The following is a 16,732-nucleotide window of genomic DNA, read 5'->3' on the forward strand; positions in this document are numbered from 1 at the left end:
GTTGCCTTTTTTAAAAATCAGAGTTTTGTTTCCATTGACTCTTAAGAACTCTTAATAAAAGGGAGAAACATATATATTAAAGGAATTAAGTAAAAGATTAGAAATCAATGATCTTACAACAACGTGTTAAATCCTTTAATGGTTTTTAAAGAAAGGAAGACATGTAACACTGAATGTTATACAAGTCTTTTGAACTTCTCTTGGGCATTTAGATATATATATATATATATATATTTAATTATATATGTATATATGTTTTTACATTTGCATGGAGGCCAGAGCTTCTAAAATATCTTTTCAGAGTAGGCTATAGGGATCTATCATGAGATAGAATAAAATAATATCTGAGAATATTCTGTTTATTAGAGTATTTCTTTTCTGCTTTGACAATCAGCAAGAATCATAAATTCGAAGCAAAACGTGGTTTTTCTGCATCTGGGTCTGTGTTTAAGACTGAGGGAGACTCTCTCTGCACAGCTGCTGGTGGCGGGGGTGCTGGAGGCACTCCTCGGTTGGGGGGGATGGCTCCCGAGGACATCTGTCGGAACAAGGTGACACGTTGTGGCACCGTGCTCCTGCTCCCTGCCTGAAGGCCAGTGCTGTGGACTGCTGCCACGGGTTGAGGGATGGAGGCCAGGGACTCGCCCACAGTGGGATGAGGTCTGGAGACCATAGTGGAAACCTCATGAGGCAGCGAAGGCTGCGAGGCTGAGAGGGGCCTGACTTCTCTGGTCAGGTTGGTGTTATGAAGAGCTTGCGTGCTCTTGTGCACTTCATTTTTCGGTGTGGAGCTACCAGGTGTCTGTGGCTGTTGCTGTTGCTGCTGTTGCTGCTGCTGCTGTTGCTGCTGCTGCTGCTGCTGCTGCTGCTGCTGCTGCTGCTGCTGCTGTTGCTGCTGCTGCTGCTGAGTCTGCGGCTGAGTCTGCTGTACCTGGGACTGCTGTAGCTGCTGCTGAGGCTGCTGCATGAGTGACAACTGGGACGCCGTGGGAGAGGCATAGTGGAAAGTTCGCGTGGCCAGGGGGCTCTGTATAGGAGGACTGCAGACTGCTGTGGTATAGGAGCAGGGTGAAAGGATGGCTGAGGGTTGGGGCGTCTGTGTGCTGGGGCTGGGTGAGTGCAGGTTGCTGTGGGATAAGCTGGTTGCGGTATAGACTGGCGGAGACTGTGTCCTCATGCGAGAGGTTGGAGTGGTGGTCGAAGATGTGCAGTTCAGGGCTGTCATTTGAGGATAGTTGATTGGAGGGATAGCTTGTACCATCTCTCGGTCATGCTTCACAATCTGCTTGAGGATCTCGTTCTCCTGGTTGTTGAAAACACCAGTGTTCAGATCCTTCTGGAACTTCTGCAGGAGAATAGAGTTTTTCTTGCCTATCAGCAAAGGAAAAATAGGCACTTAGACAGGCTGAAAAGAACTAATAAAGCCGCACGGGCCTGGCTACTCCAGGGTGACTTATGTCAGCGTCACGACCAATGGGTTTAGAAGTCAAGAACTTACCTGTCACCATCAAACAGAAGGGAAATTTCTGCCTATGTAAAATTTTGCATCTGTTTAGAAATCTTACCCTCTACTATTACAAAAATTTGAAAAGAATAAAGATGACAAAAATAAAAGTTGCTTTATAAAAGAAATGTACAGGTTTAATAAAGTTATTTGAGCAGTAGAGAAGAAGAGGCTGTTTGGGTCAGGCTGGGCCTAGAATCATTTTAATTTTAAGTTGTATTTGCAAGACAAGACAACGGAGGATAAGAGACAATGCTGGAGCATTTGCTTTGAGACACAGTCAGCAAAAGGATTTAAGTAGAACCATTTATCCAGTGCTCAAGATTATGAAGAAGACAAATTCATCATATTTATGACACAGAACAAACAGGTAGTATCACTGTTTAAAAATTTAGGCCAGAAAGGAAAGAGGCTGTAACACACTTTCATGGAGAAATGTCTCAGAGACTTGGCCTTAAAACCAGTGCAAGATACTGATGATTGTTAATTCTAGCTACATATTTCTCTTATCTCCGGAGCTTAAAAAATAAATACAGAAGTCAGTGAATATCAATTATGTGAGGTCTAGATTTTAGCATTTGCAAGCAGCTTTCCTCAGGGGATGCTTATGTGTCCAACTTCAGGACATAAACAACCTTTAGTTCTACTTCCTATCATATTTTTTGAGAGTTTTGCAATAGATAGGCATTCGCTACCATAATATCAGTTAGAATGAATAGCTAGTTGGTAAAATAAAATAAAAATAAAATCACAGAGAACACCAGGAGCACACATCCCACTGAATCAGTTAAGTTGGGCACACATGGGCTCCCGGAGACTGCAGAGGCAAGCACATGGCCTGCTGGGATCTGTATCAGGTCCTGTGCATATATGTTATGCTGTTAGTTTGGTGTTTTTCGAGATTGATAACTGTGGGAGTGAGAAGGTGTGTTTGACTCTTTCGCTTGCTCTTGGAACTGTTTTCCTCCTGTGGGGTTGGTTGCTTTGTTTTAGTATATCTGTTTTGTCATGTTTGGTTGTTGTCCTTTGATGTCCTACTCTTTTCTGAAGGGAGAAGGAAGGAGACTAGATCTGGAAGAAAGGGAAGTGGAGGAGAGAGTGGGGGAAGAGGAGAGGGAGGAAAAACTGTGGTCAGGATCAGTTGCATAAGAAAAGTATATATTTTAAATAATAAAAAATATGAATGAAGAGATGATTATATATATATGTATAAACACACACACACATACACACACACACACACACACACACATGAGCATGGTAACTGAAAAGTAAATAAATTATGTTCTACTGTTAAATAGTACAATTTCAAGAATAACAGTATATTTTCAACAAGGTGCATTATGATAATTTTCTTGGATCCCAAGAAAAGCTATTTTTTAAAATTATTACCAAAATAGGTATTGTTCCTGTTTTCAAAGTTTCTCTAATTTCCTATAGAAAAATCCACATGTTAGTATCAATAATGAATACAGATATTTATTTGATATATTGCCGTAACTGACTACAATAAATACTTATGTATTGAACTCACAACTGAGATGGACAATATTACTTTTTATTTGAAGAAGCAATATTTCATGATTAAGGTACCTTTATTCATGGAAGGAATTAAATAGTTATCATAGCTTTAATGTACTGTTAGAATTTTATCAGTTTCAAAAATACCAATGTTTGGTGTTTACTAGCAATGTTATTCCTTGTGCTATTGACTACATTTCATGTAACTTTCTGGCAATATTATAATTTTAAAGAGAATGAAGATAAATCAGATTAATAGAAATTACTGAATATGATAAACTTTAAGAACATATCTAAAGATGTCTACTTGGTTTAGGAAACCAGTCTCAAATACAGGGAAGTCAGTCTCTGTGTCTAACATGAACACTCACATAGCCAAAAAAAAAAAAAAATTGTCTTTCAAATCCTGCTCTTAAGAATGTCTTATTCTATGGGTGCTATCTCTCTGGATGACTATGTGCTGTTAATTCCTTAAATTTAGTATGTTTGCTGTGCCCTGTGATAATGTCCAGATAGTATTTTTACTGCATCTATGTAAAATCTGTCATTCTGTGATATGTAGAGGGAAAGAAAGATGGGTGAGAGGAGATACTGTCTTAGAGTAAGACCTTACCTTTGTAAGAATGAAGCTCTTGAGACACCTGTTTCTTGACTTCTAACTGACCCCAACTCTATCTACTTCAGGTATATTTATTCCCTTCTCCTTCCTCCCCCCTTCAGTATACATGTGTTGTAGACCCGGTATTGAAACTGTAAGAGTAAGATAGAGATTCTCTTCTCTCTCCATTCATAAAATTCAGTACTGGTTTTTTTTTTTTTTGTTTTTGTTTTTTTTAGAACAGTTTCTGTAACAAAGGCAGTGCAGCGCGGGGAATGTAGGACACTATACAAGAACACATCAAGGGACTTTAGCTTGTATATGATGAGATGCCATAAAACATTTCTACAGAGAATAGTGTTTAAGCTGAACTATGAATCTACTGTAGAACTATCCTAAGACCGAGGGGAAGGAAAGATGAGATGGACAAAAAGTTAAGGTTTGAAGAGTGAATGCATACTATCTTGTAAAATTTCAGTGTATCTCCGAATAGATAGGGAATTTAACAGCAAGACAACACAACTCTACTTTGCTGTGGAAACTATGGAAATCTTTAGCTAACTAAAGTTCTACTTAATAAATTTTAGTTTTCTAGCAGAAAATACTTCATAACATAGAGGTTCACAATGTAAACATCTATGTAGGGCGTCTCTACAAATGATTTTGTTAGAGTCTGTATTACAAACATGTTGATGCTTCTGCTGAGACTGATTTAATTGCACAGGTTTTTTTTTTAAGTTTCTTATGAAGGTATAAAGTACAAAACTGGCCATTAAAGACAAAAAGTACCTTATGACAAAATTCAGAATGTAATATAGACTCATGATGTTAACATTAAGTACTATTTTAGTGCTATCTAGAGTTTGTACCAGTGTTTTTTACCTGAAGATTCAAACTGAAGTGATATCGCTTGGGTTATAAGACTCCATAGCTAGCGAAAACAGACATGAACAAATCAATCTAGAGCACCTAGAAGGAGCAGGTATGACCTCAGATCTTTCTAAACCACTATTTACTACACGGCTATTTGCTATTTGTTTTATACAAATTAACAAGGGATCTATACACTAGAATTTGAAATGAAAACTAATTTGTGCTTGAGGAAAGCGGAAAGCTAAGGAGTACCTATCCGATCTAGTCGGTCAATAGCAACTGTCTCAAAGGCTCTTCTCATCATTGGATATTCCTCCAAGACCTCGTTGAAATTATCCACTGAAAGCGAGTAGAGACGACAGTATGTATCGGCTCGAACACTGGCAGTGCGGCGGCCCTTGGTCAACAGGCATATCTCTGTAAAAAAAAAAAAAAAAGAACGGAGAATGACTGGATTGGTTATGTTCTTTTCCAAGTTTTGAATGCCTCTTATAATTAAAAGCTTCATGTGAGTAGCCCACAGTTAGAGACATTCATTTCAATTTTTTAGGGAATTCACTTGGTTATTAAAATCATGTGACTGCTAATATTCTTTTTAAATTTTATTTGGAGATTATAATATGACCACAACTATCCTTTATCTTTCCTCTGTCCATTCTCTACCACATACTTCTCCCTACCCTCATTCAAATTCCTGGTCCCTTTTCCCTCATCATTATTACATTCATATGCCAAATGTATATTCACATACAAACCTAATGTAACCTGTCTGCATCTGGAATGGAGGATCTGTCTGTATCTTGTGATTTGTATGTATGTGTTCAGTTTTGACCATTTGGCAATGGACAAGACCTACTTTAAAGTCTATAAGTGTTTTAGAACCATAGGGGCTTCTGGGTTCAAATGGGAGAGAAGAACATTTTTACTCTAAAAAAGAAAGGGGGTGGTTTGTTTAGAAAGATATTAAGAAACACATGATGGAATTGGAAAGAAAATGCTACAATCAAAAGAATTCTGTAAACTCTAGGGGGCAGGAAGCAGACAGTGTGATCTAGAGGGAGTTGTAAGGGAATCTAAATACCTTAGTATGCCTTCTGTGCTGCTTTAGATATTAGAATGAAGAAAAGACTATTTCAAATATGCAAATGTAGTCTCCTAATCAGATACTACCCAAGACTTCTTCACTAAAATAATATCCTCAAAATACGGCAACTGCATAGTTTTAATTAGAATTTCCCATTTGCTAACTGACCTACAAGACATTATTTTCAAAATTTTACTAACTAAATCAAACCATTTCAGGTTTTGTCTTCTTTTAGACTTGAAAGTAATTTACTTTTCTTTGTCTTTAAAATGACCAGTTTGGAGCACATGAGATGGCCTATTGGATAAAGTCATTCGCTACCAGTGCTAAAAGCCTTAGCTCAATCCCTGGCACCCATGTCGTAGACGCAACAAACCATTGGGCACAAGTTGTCTTCTGATCTCTATCTACATGTTTCATGGCACATGCTGATACATACATATTTACACACACACAAAAATAAACAAATACATGCAAATAGAAATAAATTTTGTACTAGTATAATTAAAGTTTTTGACGTATCGCTACTGTTCTATGAAGGATTTTTATCTGACACTTGAAGATATGAAAACAATGTGCAAGTAGATTACTACCCACACTACTTTATAAATTATGGTTCTTTATATGGATAAAATATGGAAAGAGACTTCAAGGTGGCAGAAAACAAAGAACAAACAAACCAGACAGCATTCTTCTGCTTCCCCAGAAATCTAACAGGAAACATTTGACCATGGTGACCTTCTATGGTAGAAATAGTTTGCTATTGATCTAGCTACACACATCAAAATGCATATGGTTTTTAAGAGATTCTTGGTTTTGTATAGCATGAAGGGTATTTGCCAGATGATTTTGAATCCTCAACTGTAGCCTAGACTGCTGACTTTTAGGTAGGATGATTCAGAAAATTATCTACGTTCTTTAGACATTGGACATTATTGTAAAAATGTAGCACTCAGTTAACATCTCATCAAATCTATTGGATAGGCTTTATTCATATCTAGTTATACAGTATTTTAGCCTGATACTTTCTGAACTTGTATGGTGTATGGTGCATAATAGTTGCTCAGTGTTTGCGGGTTGAATCAATGAATCAAAAAGCAATGTATTTTGAAACATCCACACACAAAAGGAAGATTCTCAGCACAAAAGTACTTAGTAACAAATATATTCACCTGCAAATTGTATTGTAATATATTATAATTGTCCTTTAGGCCAAATTTTCTCAGTGTGCTTTGTAGGGCGATAACGGAAGTGGTAAAAGGTTACTGTATTTGGCTAAGATAAAATTGTCAGTGATGTACCCTGTCACAGGCACATTAGAAAGCTTCTCTCAATTTCAGCTTGAAAAAGACTGTTGTTTGAGAGATTAGATTTGGCCTAGCACACCGTGTGACTACTTTTAATAATCCTTTGGCTATGAGATGTATCATCTGCCCAGTGCTATTTTTGCTGACATTCGTTAACCCTGATTCTAAACATTTAAGTCCTCATGACATTACTGTCACCTATATGAGCAGTTATTTCCCAAGGTAGGGCAAATAGCTTCAAGTATTTTTCAACTCAGAAGGATTTCACTGACCTCTAAAACAGTTTGACATTGAAGTGACACAGAGTTAATCAGGAACCCATGATAGGCTTTCTAAAGTAGTGTTTTTAGCCTGAGCTCTAGAATTTATGTGAAAAGTTGCACTCAGTTGTTTATTGTAACTGAAGCAAATATTGCTTCCTTTCTCAGTTCTCAGTATCATGAAATAAGAGAATCCATTATGCAGCAAAATACTATTTTTTCATTGAAATTTCTTGGATTTCTACTCCAGTATCTTATTTATAATAATATGTCAAAGAAAATATCTCTTTTTTCTTTCATATTTATTATATTTCTAGTCTTTCTATTAGATACACTAGAACTAATAAGATGTTGTTTCCATATGGTATAAAAGGCATTAATATTTGGATTTATCAATTTGCATAGCAAGCTTATCTTGTAGTGGTATTTTCAATGTTAAGCAGATTAGAAAAGGAATCTGAAGAAATGTGGACAGAACAAAACATTAAATGCCAGTTTTGTAGTACTATATATTTCAAATGTTATGATTTTAAAACACAGACTAATAATGATAAATTTTGAAAAATGGATATTATAAAGGAATGATTATATATTGATGAACTTCATATGCTGATAGGTATTTATCGATATGATATTTATATGGTATTTTAATGACCCAGAATATAAAATCTTGACACTTTCCGGTATAGATTTGGTAATTTCCCTGTGCATAGAGATCAACCAGCTTGCACAATTACTATATCTTCTCTTATCCTGTTGGCAATTGTTATTTATGAATATTTAGGTCATCAAAACTATTGGTTTGTCAAGCAAATTATAGCTATCACCTTATATTAAATTGATTCATTTCTCTTAAGAGATATAAATTAGTCATCTGCCAGAGCAGTGTGTGCTCTTAACTGGTGACCCATTAGCTCTATATTCTAGAAGTCATGAGACCCTCTTCTCATTCCGGTTAATTACAAACATTCTGACATGATATCATATTCCTTTGTTGTATATATATGTATTTTCACTGAAGTTTGTTCTCTCACCCCTTTTTTTCCTCTTAGTCAACCAATTTATGTTGTTGTCTTCCCATTCCACTGTGACTCTTTCAGATGCCTAGTAACAATGCAAATCTTATTTACATGGCATTGTTCATAAACTGTTATTAAATACACACATACATTAGTAGTCTTTCTTAAGTTAAAATACTAAATATTGATTATCTTGGGAATTCTTAGAGTGTCTGCTGCCTAAATTTAAAAAAAAAAACAGTCATTGTTATCCCTGTGTAAGCCAGTATACAGGAACTTAAATTTCAATGGCCATACATGTAACATAAAAATATCAAAGCTAAAGAGGGTAAGATCATTGACGTCTTGCTTCTAACCAGCTTTAAAAATATACCAGAGCACTCCAATTCTTTCCTTTTGATTTTAAATCTGTCAACACTCAACTCTTTAAAAGTTAATCAAACACTGTGAATTATAAATTTCTTTAAAAAGCAGCCAGATCTTAAAAAATTCATCAAATGATTTCAGCGCTTAGAGACCTCAGATGTGGTTTGTGAAGTGATTTCTTGTCAGCTCTGTTTTCCTTGTGTCATTTAATATGCTCGCACAAAATGGGACAGAAGCATTACAAAAATACTTTTCTCTCTTAGAAAAGATTCACTGTAAATTTATTAGACAAGCCTACCACAGCAAAAAACAGTTTGTTCTCAAATAGTTCGCACACCTCATGCAAACTTGCACATAATTCTCATGCACATGTACACAAGTGACAATATAAAGTTGATAGTATACTTCTATGGCTCGCTTAATACAAAAATAAATGACTAAAAGATTTCTACAGAGTTTGCTTGCTATAATATTCATAGCTGTCATCTGGAGACCTCAATAAAAAGCACATTAGGATTTTCTAAGTTTTGAACATTTCCCAACATTCCAAGGTGTTGTCAGGGGTAGGTTTTCAAGAAAATGTGTAATTGTAGTTAATGGAAAGTGATACAATTAAGAGATAATAATTGTGAAAACTTCCGCATCACTACTAGCATTTTGAAGCCACAAGGAACACATAATGCGGAAATTCCACCAACCTGGCCAGCATTAGAAATTCAAGCATTATGTCTTAAAAAGCTTAAAAGACAATCCCAGAGATAAATTCTCTTCTTGTTACTTCATAGGATTTTAAATGGCACATCACTAATTTTAGTGGAGAGAGTTTTGTTTGCCTGGAGTGACATGGAGAGACTTACATGAATTTTTTGGCATGTAGACCAGGGGAAAAAGAAGACAGAAGCAAAGAGAAGTAAGAATAGGGCAGTAGGCTGCAGTAATCTTGACTATAGCTTCACAGAACACTGTTTATTGAGATGAACTGTGGTTGATACATTAAATAAGAATATGGGATCATTGGAACATGACTTGGTTTAGAGCACAATTCTCTAAGAAATGAAAACATCTTTACCTACAGTGTTATAGCAGGACTTTTAAGACATATGCTATATGATTTAAGACATAGTCTATATGCAAAATGCTGCTTTAGGAAATAACATACATCTTGCTTTGCATGGAAAAACCAGTGAACTTGTCTTTCTCTGAAAGGCAAATTCTTTAAAAAAATATTTGTGGCACAAGGATAATTGCATTTAGTTTGCAAAATGAGCAGAAAGTGAGAATTTTAGTATTTGACCTAAAGGTATAAAAAGCAGTTTTGATACATTTAGAAATGAAGGACAGTGCTAATGCCTCAGCTAATGCCATCGCACTGAATGTGGGAGTAAAATTTCCCAGGATTCACTGTGAAATGAAGCTGTAGCTAACTTGACAGGTGATAGTGAACCCATGGATTTGAAGTCAGACATAAAAAGAAACACATCATCTCTTCTCTGAGTGAATTAAAAGGTTATTTGGGAGGAAAACAATGAAAGTTTTTGCATTCAATGAAATTTTTATTTCATGAAACTTTTCCTTACACTAGTATAGTTGCTCCTATTGTTAGGTTCTCCCGCAAGCAGGTTTTTCTGTGAGTTCAAGTTGTCCTGCTTTTATCATAAACCTTAGAAAACTGGTTCTAACTAGTCTACTCAAGGTTAGAGACCTGACTGGCTGACTTTTCCTGGTGGTAGGTTTTTAACAAACTATGACTTATAAATAAGCTTGTCATTTCCCTGCACAGGGGATGATTGAAAAATCCAACTATGCAGGAATATATAGGGGTTTGGTGTCCTCCTGCCCAGCTTCTTGAATCACTATAATAACTGAAGGCAGTTGACTGGGTAGGTGTTCTAACTCTAAAAATTCTGTGACCATTAATCATGTTTCATCTTCTGTTACAAATTCTGAACTTGACCTTGAGACATCTCCTAGATTATGCCTTACAGAACTATTTCTACCTGTAATTCCTTTTGGAAGTGTATGTTTGACCAATGCTTTAGCTAGCAGATTCCAACTTTTCTATTTGCTTTTTGTCTTGGTAAGTAACAATAAATATTATATATAGTACTTTGTGCATATATAATGGGGAACCAGGGAGGCCAGGGAATAAGAAGAAAACCAATATTCAAATGTCTGTGAAAGCTAAACTGAAAAAAAAATCATTGTGTGTGAATAAATCTTCCAACTAAGAAAACATCTACACTCACAAATTAATCTTGAAATAGCTAAGATTCTATTGATCTTTTTCCAGTTTATGGAATATCATTCTCTCTGACAACTAACAAGCAAAATCAAAGTAATAATTATATAAATAATACTAAAATGCTTAAGATATTATTTTGTATATTCAAAGTGTGTATTGACAGTAAGAATCCACATCATTGATTAGCTACTCTCATTAGTGGTACATTGATGGATAAGAATAAGAAACAAATGAGTCAATAAGGTGAAGGTTCTATAGGCACCAGCTTGTCATATCCATGTTCAGTGTGGTATGTGGGTGTTGTCTTCAACCTTAGGGCATTAATGTCAGCAACTAATAGTCTTGGTAATAGATTGAGTTGTTTTGGGGTTACCAATGGGACTCTTTGACCAATAACTAAGTTATATGTAACTCATTCCCTGCACTGGAGGTTCCACTTTGTGGGGAGAGATGGCTTGTTGGAGATCTGTCATTTGGTAACTTCATTTAGATTTTCTTCACTATGTCTATATTTCAATAAGATTTCACTGTAGTGTGTTTCCATAAACCATTCAAATGGCCCTTAGTGTTAGCTGTCTCTCCTCATATTCCTTTCCTTATTCCATTCTCTTCCCTTCTTGTTCCTATTTTATTTTTCTGTATGAGTCTTCTCCTACTTATCTTTCTAGCTATATATTATATTTCCCTTTCCTGGGAGATCCTTCCCTCTCCTTTAATTTATTACTCTATACTTAGCCTCTGTAGTTATACTGATAGTAGCATGCCTAGCAGTCTTAAAGGCTAACATCCCAGTAAAAAAATAATATATACTATGTTTGTCTTTAGTGGTCTGGGTTACCTCACTAAAGATGATTTCTTTCTAGCTTCATCAATTTACGTATGGCTTTCATAGTTTTATCCTTTAACAGTTGGGTAGTATTTCACTGTAAAATCAGTGGTTCTTGTTCTCTGGGTCTTGATCCTTTTGGGTGTTAAAAGATTCGTTCACAGGAGTTGATATAATATATTCTGTATATCAGATATTTACATTATGGGTCTTAAGAGTAGCAAAATTACAGATATGAAGTAGTATCAAAGCATTTTATGGTTGGGGTCCTCAGAACATAAAGAATTTTATTAGAGGGTCAAAATATTGAGAATGTTGGGAACCAGTGGTGTACATGTACGACATTTTCATTATCCATTCATCTTTGATGGATATCTAGGCTGATCCAAATTTCTCTGGGTATCAGCAAAAGAGTACTATAATTGGATCTTGAGGTGGATCTAGTTCCAGCTTCTGAAATAACTGCAGCACTTCTTGATGCCCATACAGATTTGCATGTCCACCAGTAACTGGTTAGTACTTCCCTTACCCTACGTCCTCACCCAGCAGTGCACGGCCAACATAAAACAAGCTCAACTGTATTTTTGCAGAGTTCTTTGTTGACTATTGCTTTGTTTGGTCATTACTTACTATTCTTTTGCTTACACATGTGGTTTCTGATTCTATGTCTTTATGGTGTATATGTGTGTGTAAGTACACGCACATGTGCACGCATGCTTGCTTGTGTGTGCATTTTGTTTTATATGTTTTTGCTTGTCAGTTTGTTCTTTTTATTTTATTCTTACTTGTTCATTTGTCTGTTTGTTTTCTTATGATTGAGAATCAAAAGGGTATGGATTTAAAATGGTTGGGAGGGAGAGGGGATTGCATGGAAAAAGTATATTCAATAAAAAAAGTAGTAAACAATTAAAAAAAGAAGCATACAGGCATTAAAATGATGATGATAAGTAAAGATATTTTTTAGACTATTTTGTTTATTACCTAATGTTAGATAAGTGAAATTAGAAGAAAAGGGTAGCTCTGAGAAAAATGTTTGGCTAGCCATCCTACAGTTAAGTCCTACCACTGGGTTTGTGCACGTTTTATAATTAATTAAGAAATGCTTTTTAGAGTTTTGAAAGTTTTTTTGTAAAAAGATGAATCTATGATAGAGGCCACATATAACACGAAAGTCTACATCCTGGCTTTCTGGCCATTTGTTGGGATGTTTGGCAATTACTTTGTTAGATTTTTTTGCTCTTAAGTTAGTTGTCCTTCACTATAAATTTACTTAGCCAAATAATTTCAATTTTATAATTTTACTTAAAAACAGAATTAAAAACATTTGAAGAAAGAAATTTGTCATAGTTCAATAATGTACCTCTAAGAGTGTTACTAACAAACATTCTAGTAACAGATATCAGATAACTGCCTATGAATTGTTAGTCAAAGGGATCTAAGTGATCCCTAAAACACTTTATTGTTTTTATTGTCCATTGGCAGGATGAAAAGATAGCTTAGCCAACAAAGCACTTGCCATATAAGTGCAAGGATCTGAGTTCAAATCCCAGAATTGACATAAAAAAGAAATACTCAGTTGTGTAAGAGTAGCATGTCTATTACAGAACAACCAATTGCTTTCTGAATGGATTCAAGGCCTGTTCCAGAAGAAGAAATTTCTGCCTGATACTGAAACCTTAGATAAGAGCCTCTGTTGTGGGTAGCCCTGGTCTTGTATTTTGATGCTAGTTCCACTTTCCAGGGAGAGGCGGCAGATGAAGAGTGAATCAATATACAGGTGACTTCTTTTGAACCTTCTGTCCACCTTAATTTGTAAGTTAAAAGGTAGACCCAGCAGTTGTGCAGTAGAAGGGGAGGTGGAAGGGAAGAGTTTGGGGGAGAGGAGAGAGAGGATGACAACAGAGGAAGAAGAGGTGGAAGAACAATGGAGGAGAAGCACGTGGCCTGGAAAAACCACAAGCTATAAGGGATCTCATAGACAGGGAATAGAGTAGTGTAGTGCTAAATCTGCCCAATCTAGGCGTGCAGCTTATAGTCATAATTATTGAGTTGTGTTTTCTTTGATCGGGCTTATTTGGGTTGGAGATTTTCCCGCAACAAGCTGGTGCTGGGAAGATGACACATTTTGAGAGGGAAACTTACTCCTGTTATTTTTTCTAACTGGGCATGCGGTTGAACTGCTTTCTAAATACTTATGTTTATACCTATAGGTTAGTGTTATTTTCAGTCTTCATGAGAAAAGTCTTATTTTTGTATTGAGTGGTAGTAAACGAAGAGACTCACAGCTGGCCAAAGTACGAGGCACAAATGTCTATTGATTGCTCAGCCCTAAATGAAGCATCTTCAGAATAAACACCCTTTCTGTCTTGGAGACTATAGCAGAAGAACAAGTCTGAAAGAATCTAAGTACAAAACAATAGGAACTCACGATTGTAATCAGAAACTCATTTCCACTGTGTTTATTTGCTCAAGACCCATACAAGGTAGTCAGTGTCACTAATTCAACCTGCTTTGGGAAGAGCTTTTCTATTTTGATAGATTATTGGCAGTTAACCTTTGCTTGAGGAGCAAGATATATTTTCTTTAGTGTTGTAGCACTGATAATTTGTGGAAACTCTAGTATATAACTCCCCTTCTTGGCTCCTGAAAAGAACCACAATTAATCTTAGTTGGTCATACACACAGAGAAAGGTGGCTGCGGAGACAGGAAGGGAGAGACAACAATAGAGACACACATAGAGAAACAAAGACAGAGACAAAATGACAGAGACAGACATAAAAGTTTGGATGCCTCTAGTTGGATAGGAAGACTTCAGTTGGAAACAGAGAAAGGTGAAAGATGGTAATGATGGCAAAAATGACCAAAGTTCATGGCATACATATGCCTGAAATGGTCAAAGATTTTTTTAAAAACATCTAGAATGTCTAAAAACCAGTAATTTAAAGACTGTATAAACCATGTATTAGCCTGTGATTTTAAGCAAAGTAAAGCCGTGGGACAGATATCCTAACAATGTAGTCACATGACAATATTGTATTAAAAACAACATTCGTGACTCATTTAGCTAGCATGACAACAACCCAAGAGATTCTCCCATGAGATATTGTCTGGCCTTCATCCAGTGAAAGAAGTCTTGCTTTCTCTTCAAAAACATAACTGAGCTGTGATTATACCCATTCCTAGTCATGGCTAGAAGATCTTCACGTTACCAGTTATTCAGTAAACTATTATTTTATTTCCACATTTTTGGAGGAGAGAGAATCCACAGGATTTTAAAAATTATTTTCTGTTTTTATTCTTCTCTCATATATTAAATCCCAATGGCAGTTTTAATATTATCCTACCAAAATCTTGATAATGATTTCTTAATGTTATCAAACATCTAATTATTGTTCACATTTTTAAGAAGGATGCTAATTTTTAAATTCTTCAAATTTTATATAATTGAGTCTCAGCTATCTCTGAAGTTTGCAGAAAGCCCCTAGAACTTTAGAACTTTTACATACAAAACAAGAAAACTAACTCCTGAAGGATGTAACTTGTTATAATTCCATACCATGCTCAGTACCCACACAAATGTGCTCATTTTGAAATTTCTGCAGGGGTGGGGAGGATAGAGTAAAGCTAAGCAAGTCCCTGCGGTTCACTGTCCAGCCTGTTATAGTCACCTAGTAGCTCCAGGATCTGCCTATGTCTATATCTCAAAAAATAAGGCAAAAGTCAGAGGGTATCCCAAGGGATGTTAATTTCTGGCTTCCACACATGCATGCCGATATAAACCCAGCATGCACAGAGTATTTTTTAATGTAGAAACTTTCATTAGTTGTATAATAGCAAAGCACAGCTAAAATTCATAGTGTTGGAATATTGGTTTATAAATATAATTCTTTGTTTATTATTTACTCCTTATGGTTATCATCATTAGCAGAAATGTCTAAACAGAAATATGTTCAGTAGTTTGAGAAATATGCTCAAAAGTTAATTGAGGAGAAGTTCAAAGACTTAACTAAGCATGAAAACAAAACACAGGCAAAATGATACTTCATAGTGTTACTTGACTACCATTAATTTATAGTCGGACTTCTAAACCAACTCTTAAAAGTAGAGGTCACTTTACAGACCAGAACTTATCAAACTCACCACCTTTTACCTTTTGAACTCAGGTACTCTGTCTTGTACATAAAACAGGTTTAGCTATCAGTCCTCAAAAGACCTTTGGAAACATTGTGAACATTTAGAATCTCCTTGACTTAAACCTACTGTTTCTCAGTAGAAATCATGTTGTAAAAAGGTATCACACTGAGGCAAGTCCCTGGAGGTGAGAAGGAAATAGTTTTGGTCTCTCATCTCTGTAAGCCTTGTAGTCTTGTAGTAAATGGAGTAAAATCTTCAAGTCTTGCTTCAGTGTGGATAACATGCTATTCCCTTGAGTATTTGCTCTTTTGAAAGGTATATCTATACCATCTATATCTATATCCACATATATATCCATATGTATATCTATATCTATCTGTGTATTTATGATATATATATAGTGTATATGTATTATATATATAATGTGTACATCATACTATTTACATATATTATATAGTATTTACAGACACATATATATTATATAGTATTTACAGACACACACACACACACACACACACACACACACACATATATATCAGGAGTTTAAAATTATGTTTTAGATACCAAAGCAACTATAATTAAACTCTTTGGAACATTTGCTTTAATTATACAATCTTTTTTTGGATAATCTTCTTGGAACACTGTAAAACAAATGCTAATCATGTTGTTAACGAGAGAAATTTATCTAAACCCATTAGAGAAGCTTTTAAAAAATTTTGTCTACTTGTTCTTACTATTTGAGTGTCAAGAAATGCCAGTTGGTTTACCTTTTTAATTAAGGATATAAAAAAGAAATCTCTGATGAGGAATTCTGGGTTATTAGATACAGAGAAAATATGAGAACCGGAAAAATAAAATTTAAAACAGTACTGATGAGCAGCACCCAGCATAAAATTATGACAGACAAAACTTTCTAACTTGAATTCTTTTGTTGATATGCTTAACAATATTTGAGGACACAGAGACTAAAAAGACTGGGAGACACTCTAGTTGCCTA

At 35.5% G+C, this 16,732-nt stretch overlaps 1 protein-coding gene across 2 annotated transcripts in view; it reads right to left on the reverse strand.

The window, feature by feature from the left end:
* Positions 1-400: 400 nt before the first annotated feature.
* Hcn1 (hyperpolarization activated cyclic nucleotide gated potassium channel 1) overlaps positions 401-16,732 on the reverse strand; it is a 340,159-nt gene continuing 323,827 nt past the window's right edge. Inside the window, exons 7-9 of one of the 2 annotated variants that reach the window (XM_028784253.1) lie at positions 4,749-4,913; positions 932-1,371; positions 401-844 (exon numbers count right to left, since the gene is read on the reverse strand). In XM_028784253.1, coding sequence (XP_028640086.1) covers positions 401-844; positions 932-1,371; positions 4,749-4,913 — 1,049 coding nt within the window. Of the gene's footprint in view, positions 1,372-4,748; positions 4,914-16,732 lie in introns of both variants that reach the window. The other variant, XM_028784249.1, reaches the window with a different exon arrangement.

The sequence above is a fragment of the Grammomys surdaster genome, unplaced genomic scaffold (genome assembly GCF_004785775.1).
Source record: "Grammomys surdaster isolate TR1022 unplaced genomic scaffold, NIH_TR_1.0 99, whole genome shotgun sequence".
NCBI classification, from domain to species: Eukaryota; Metazoa; Chordata; class Mammalia; order Rodentia; family Muridae; genus Grammomys; species Grammomys surdaster.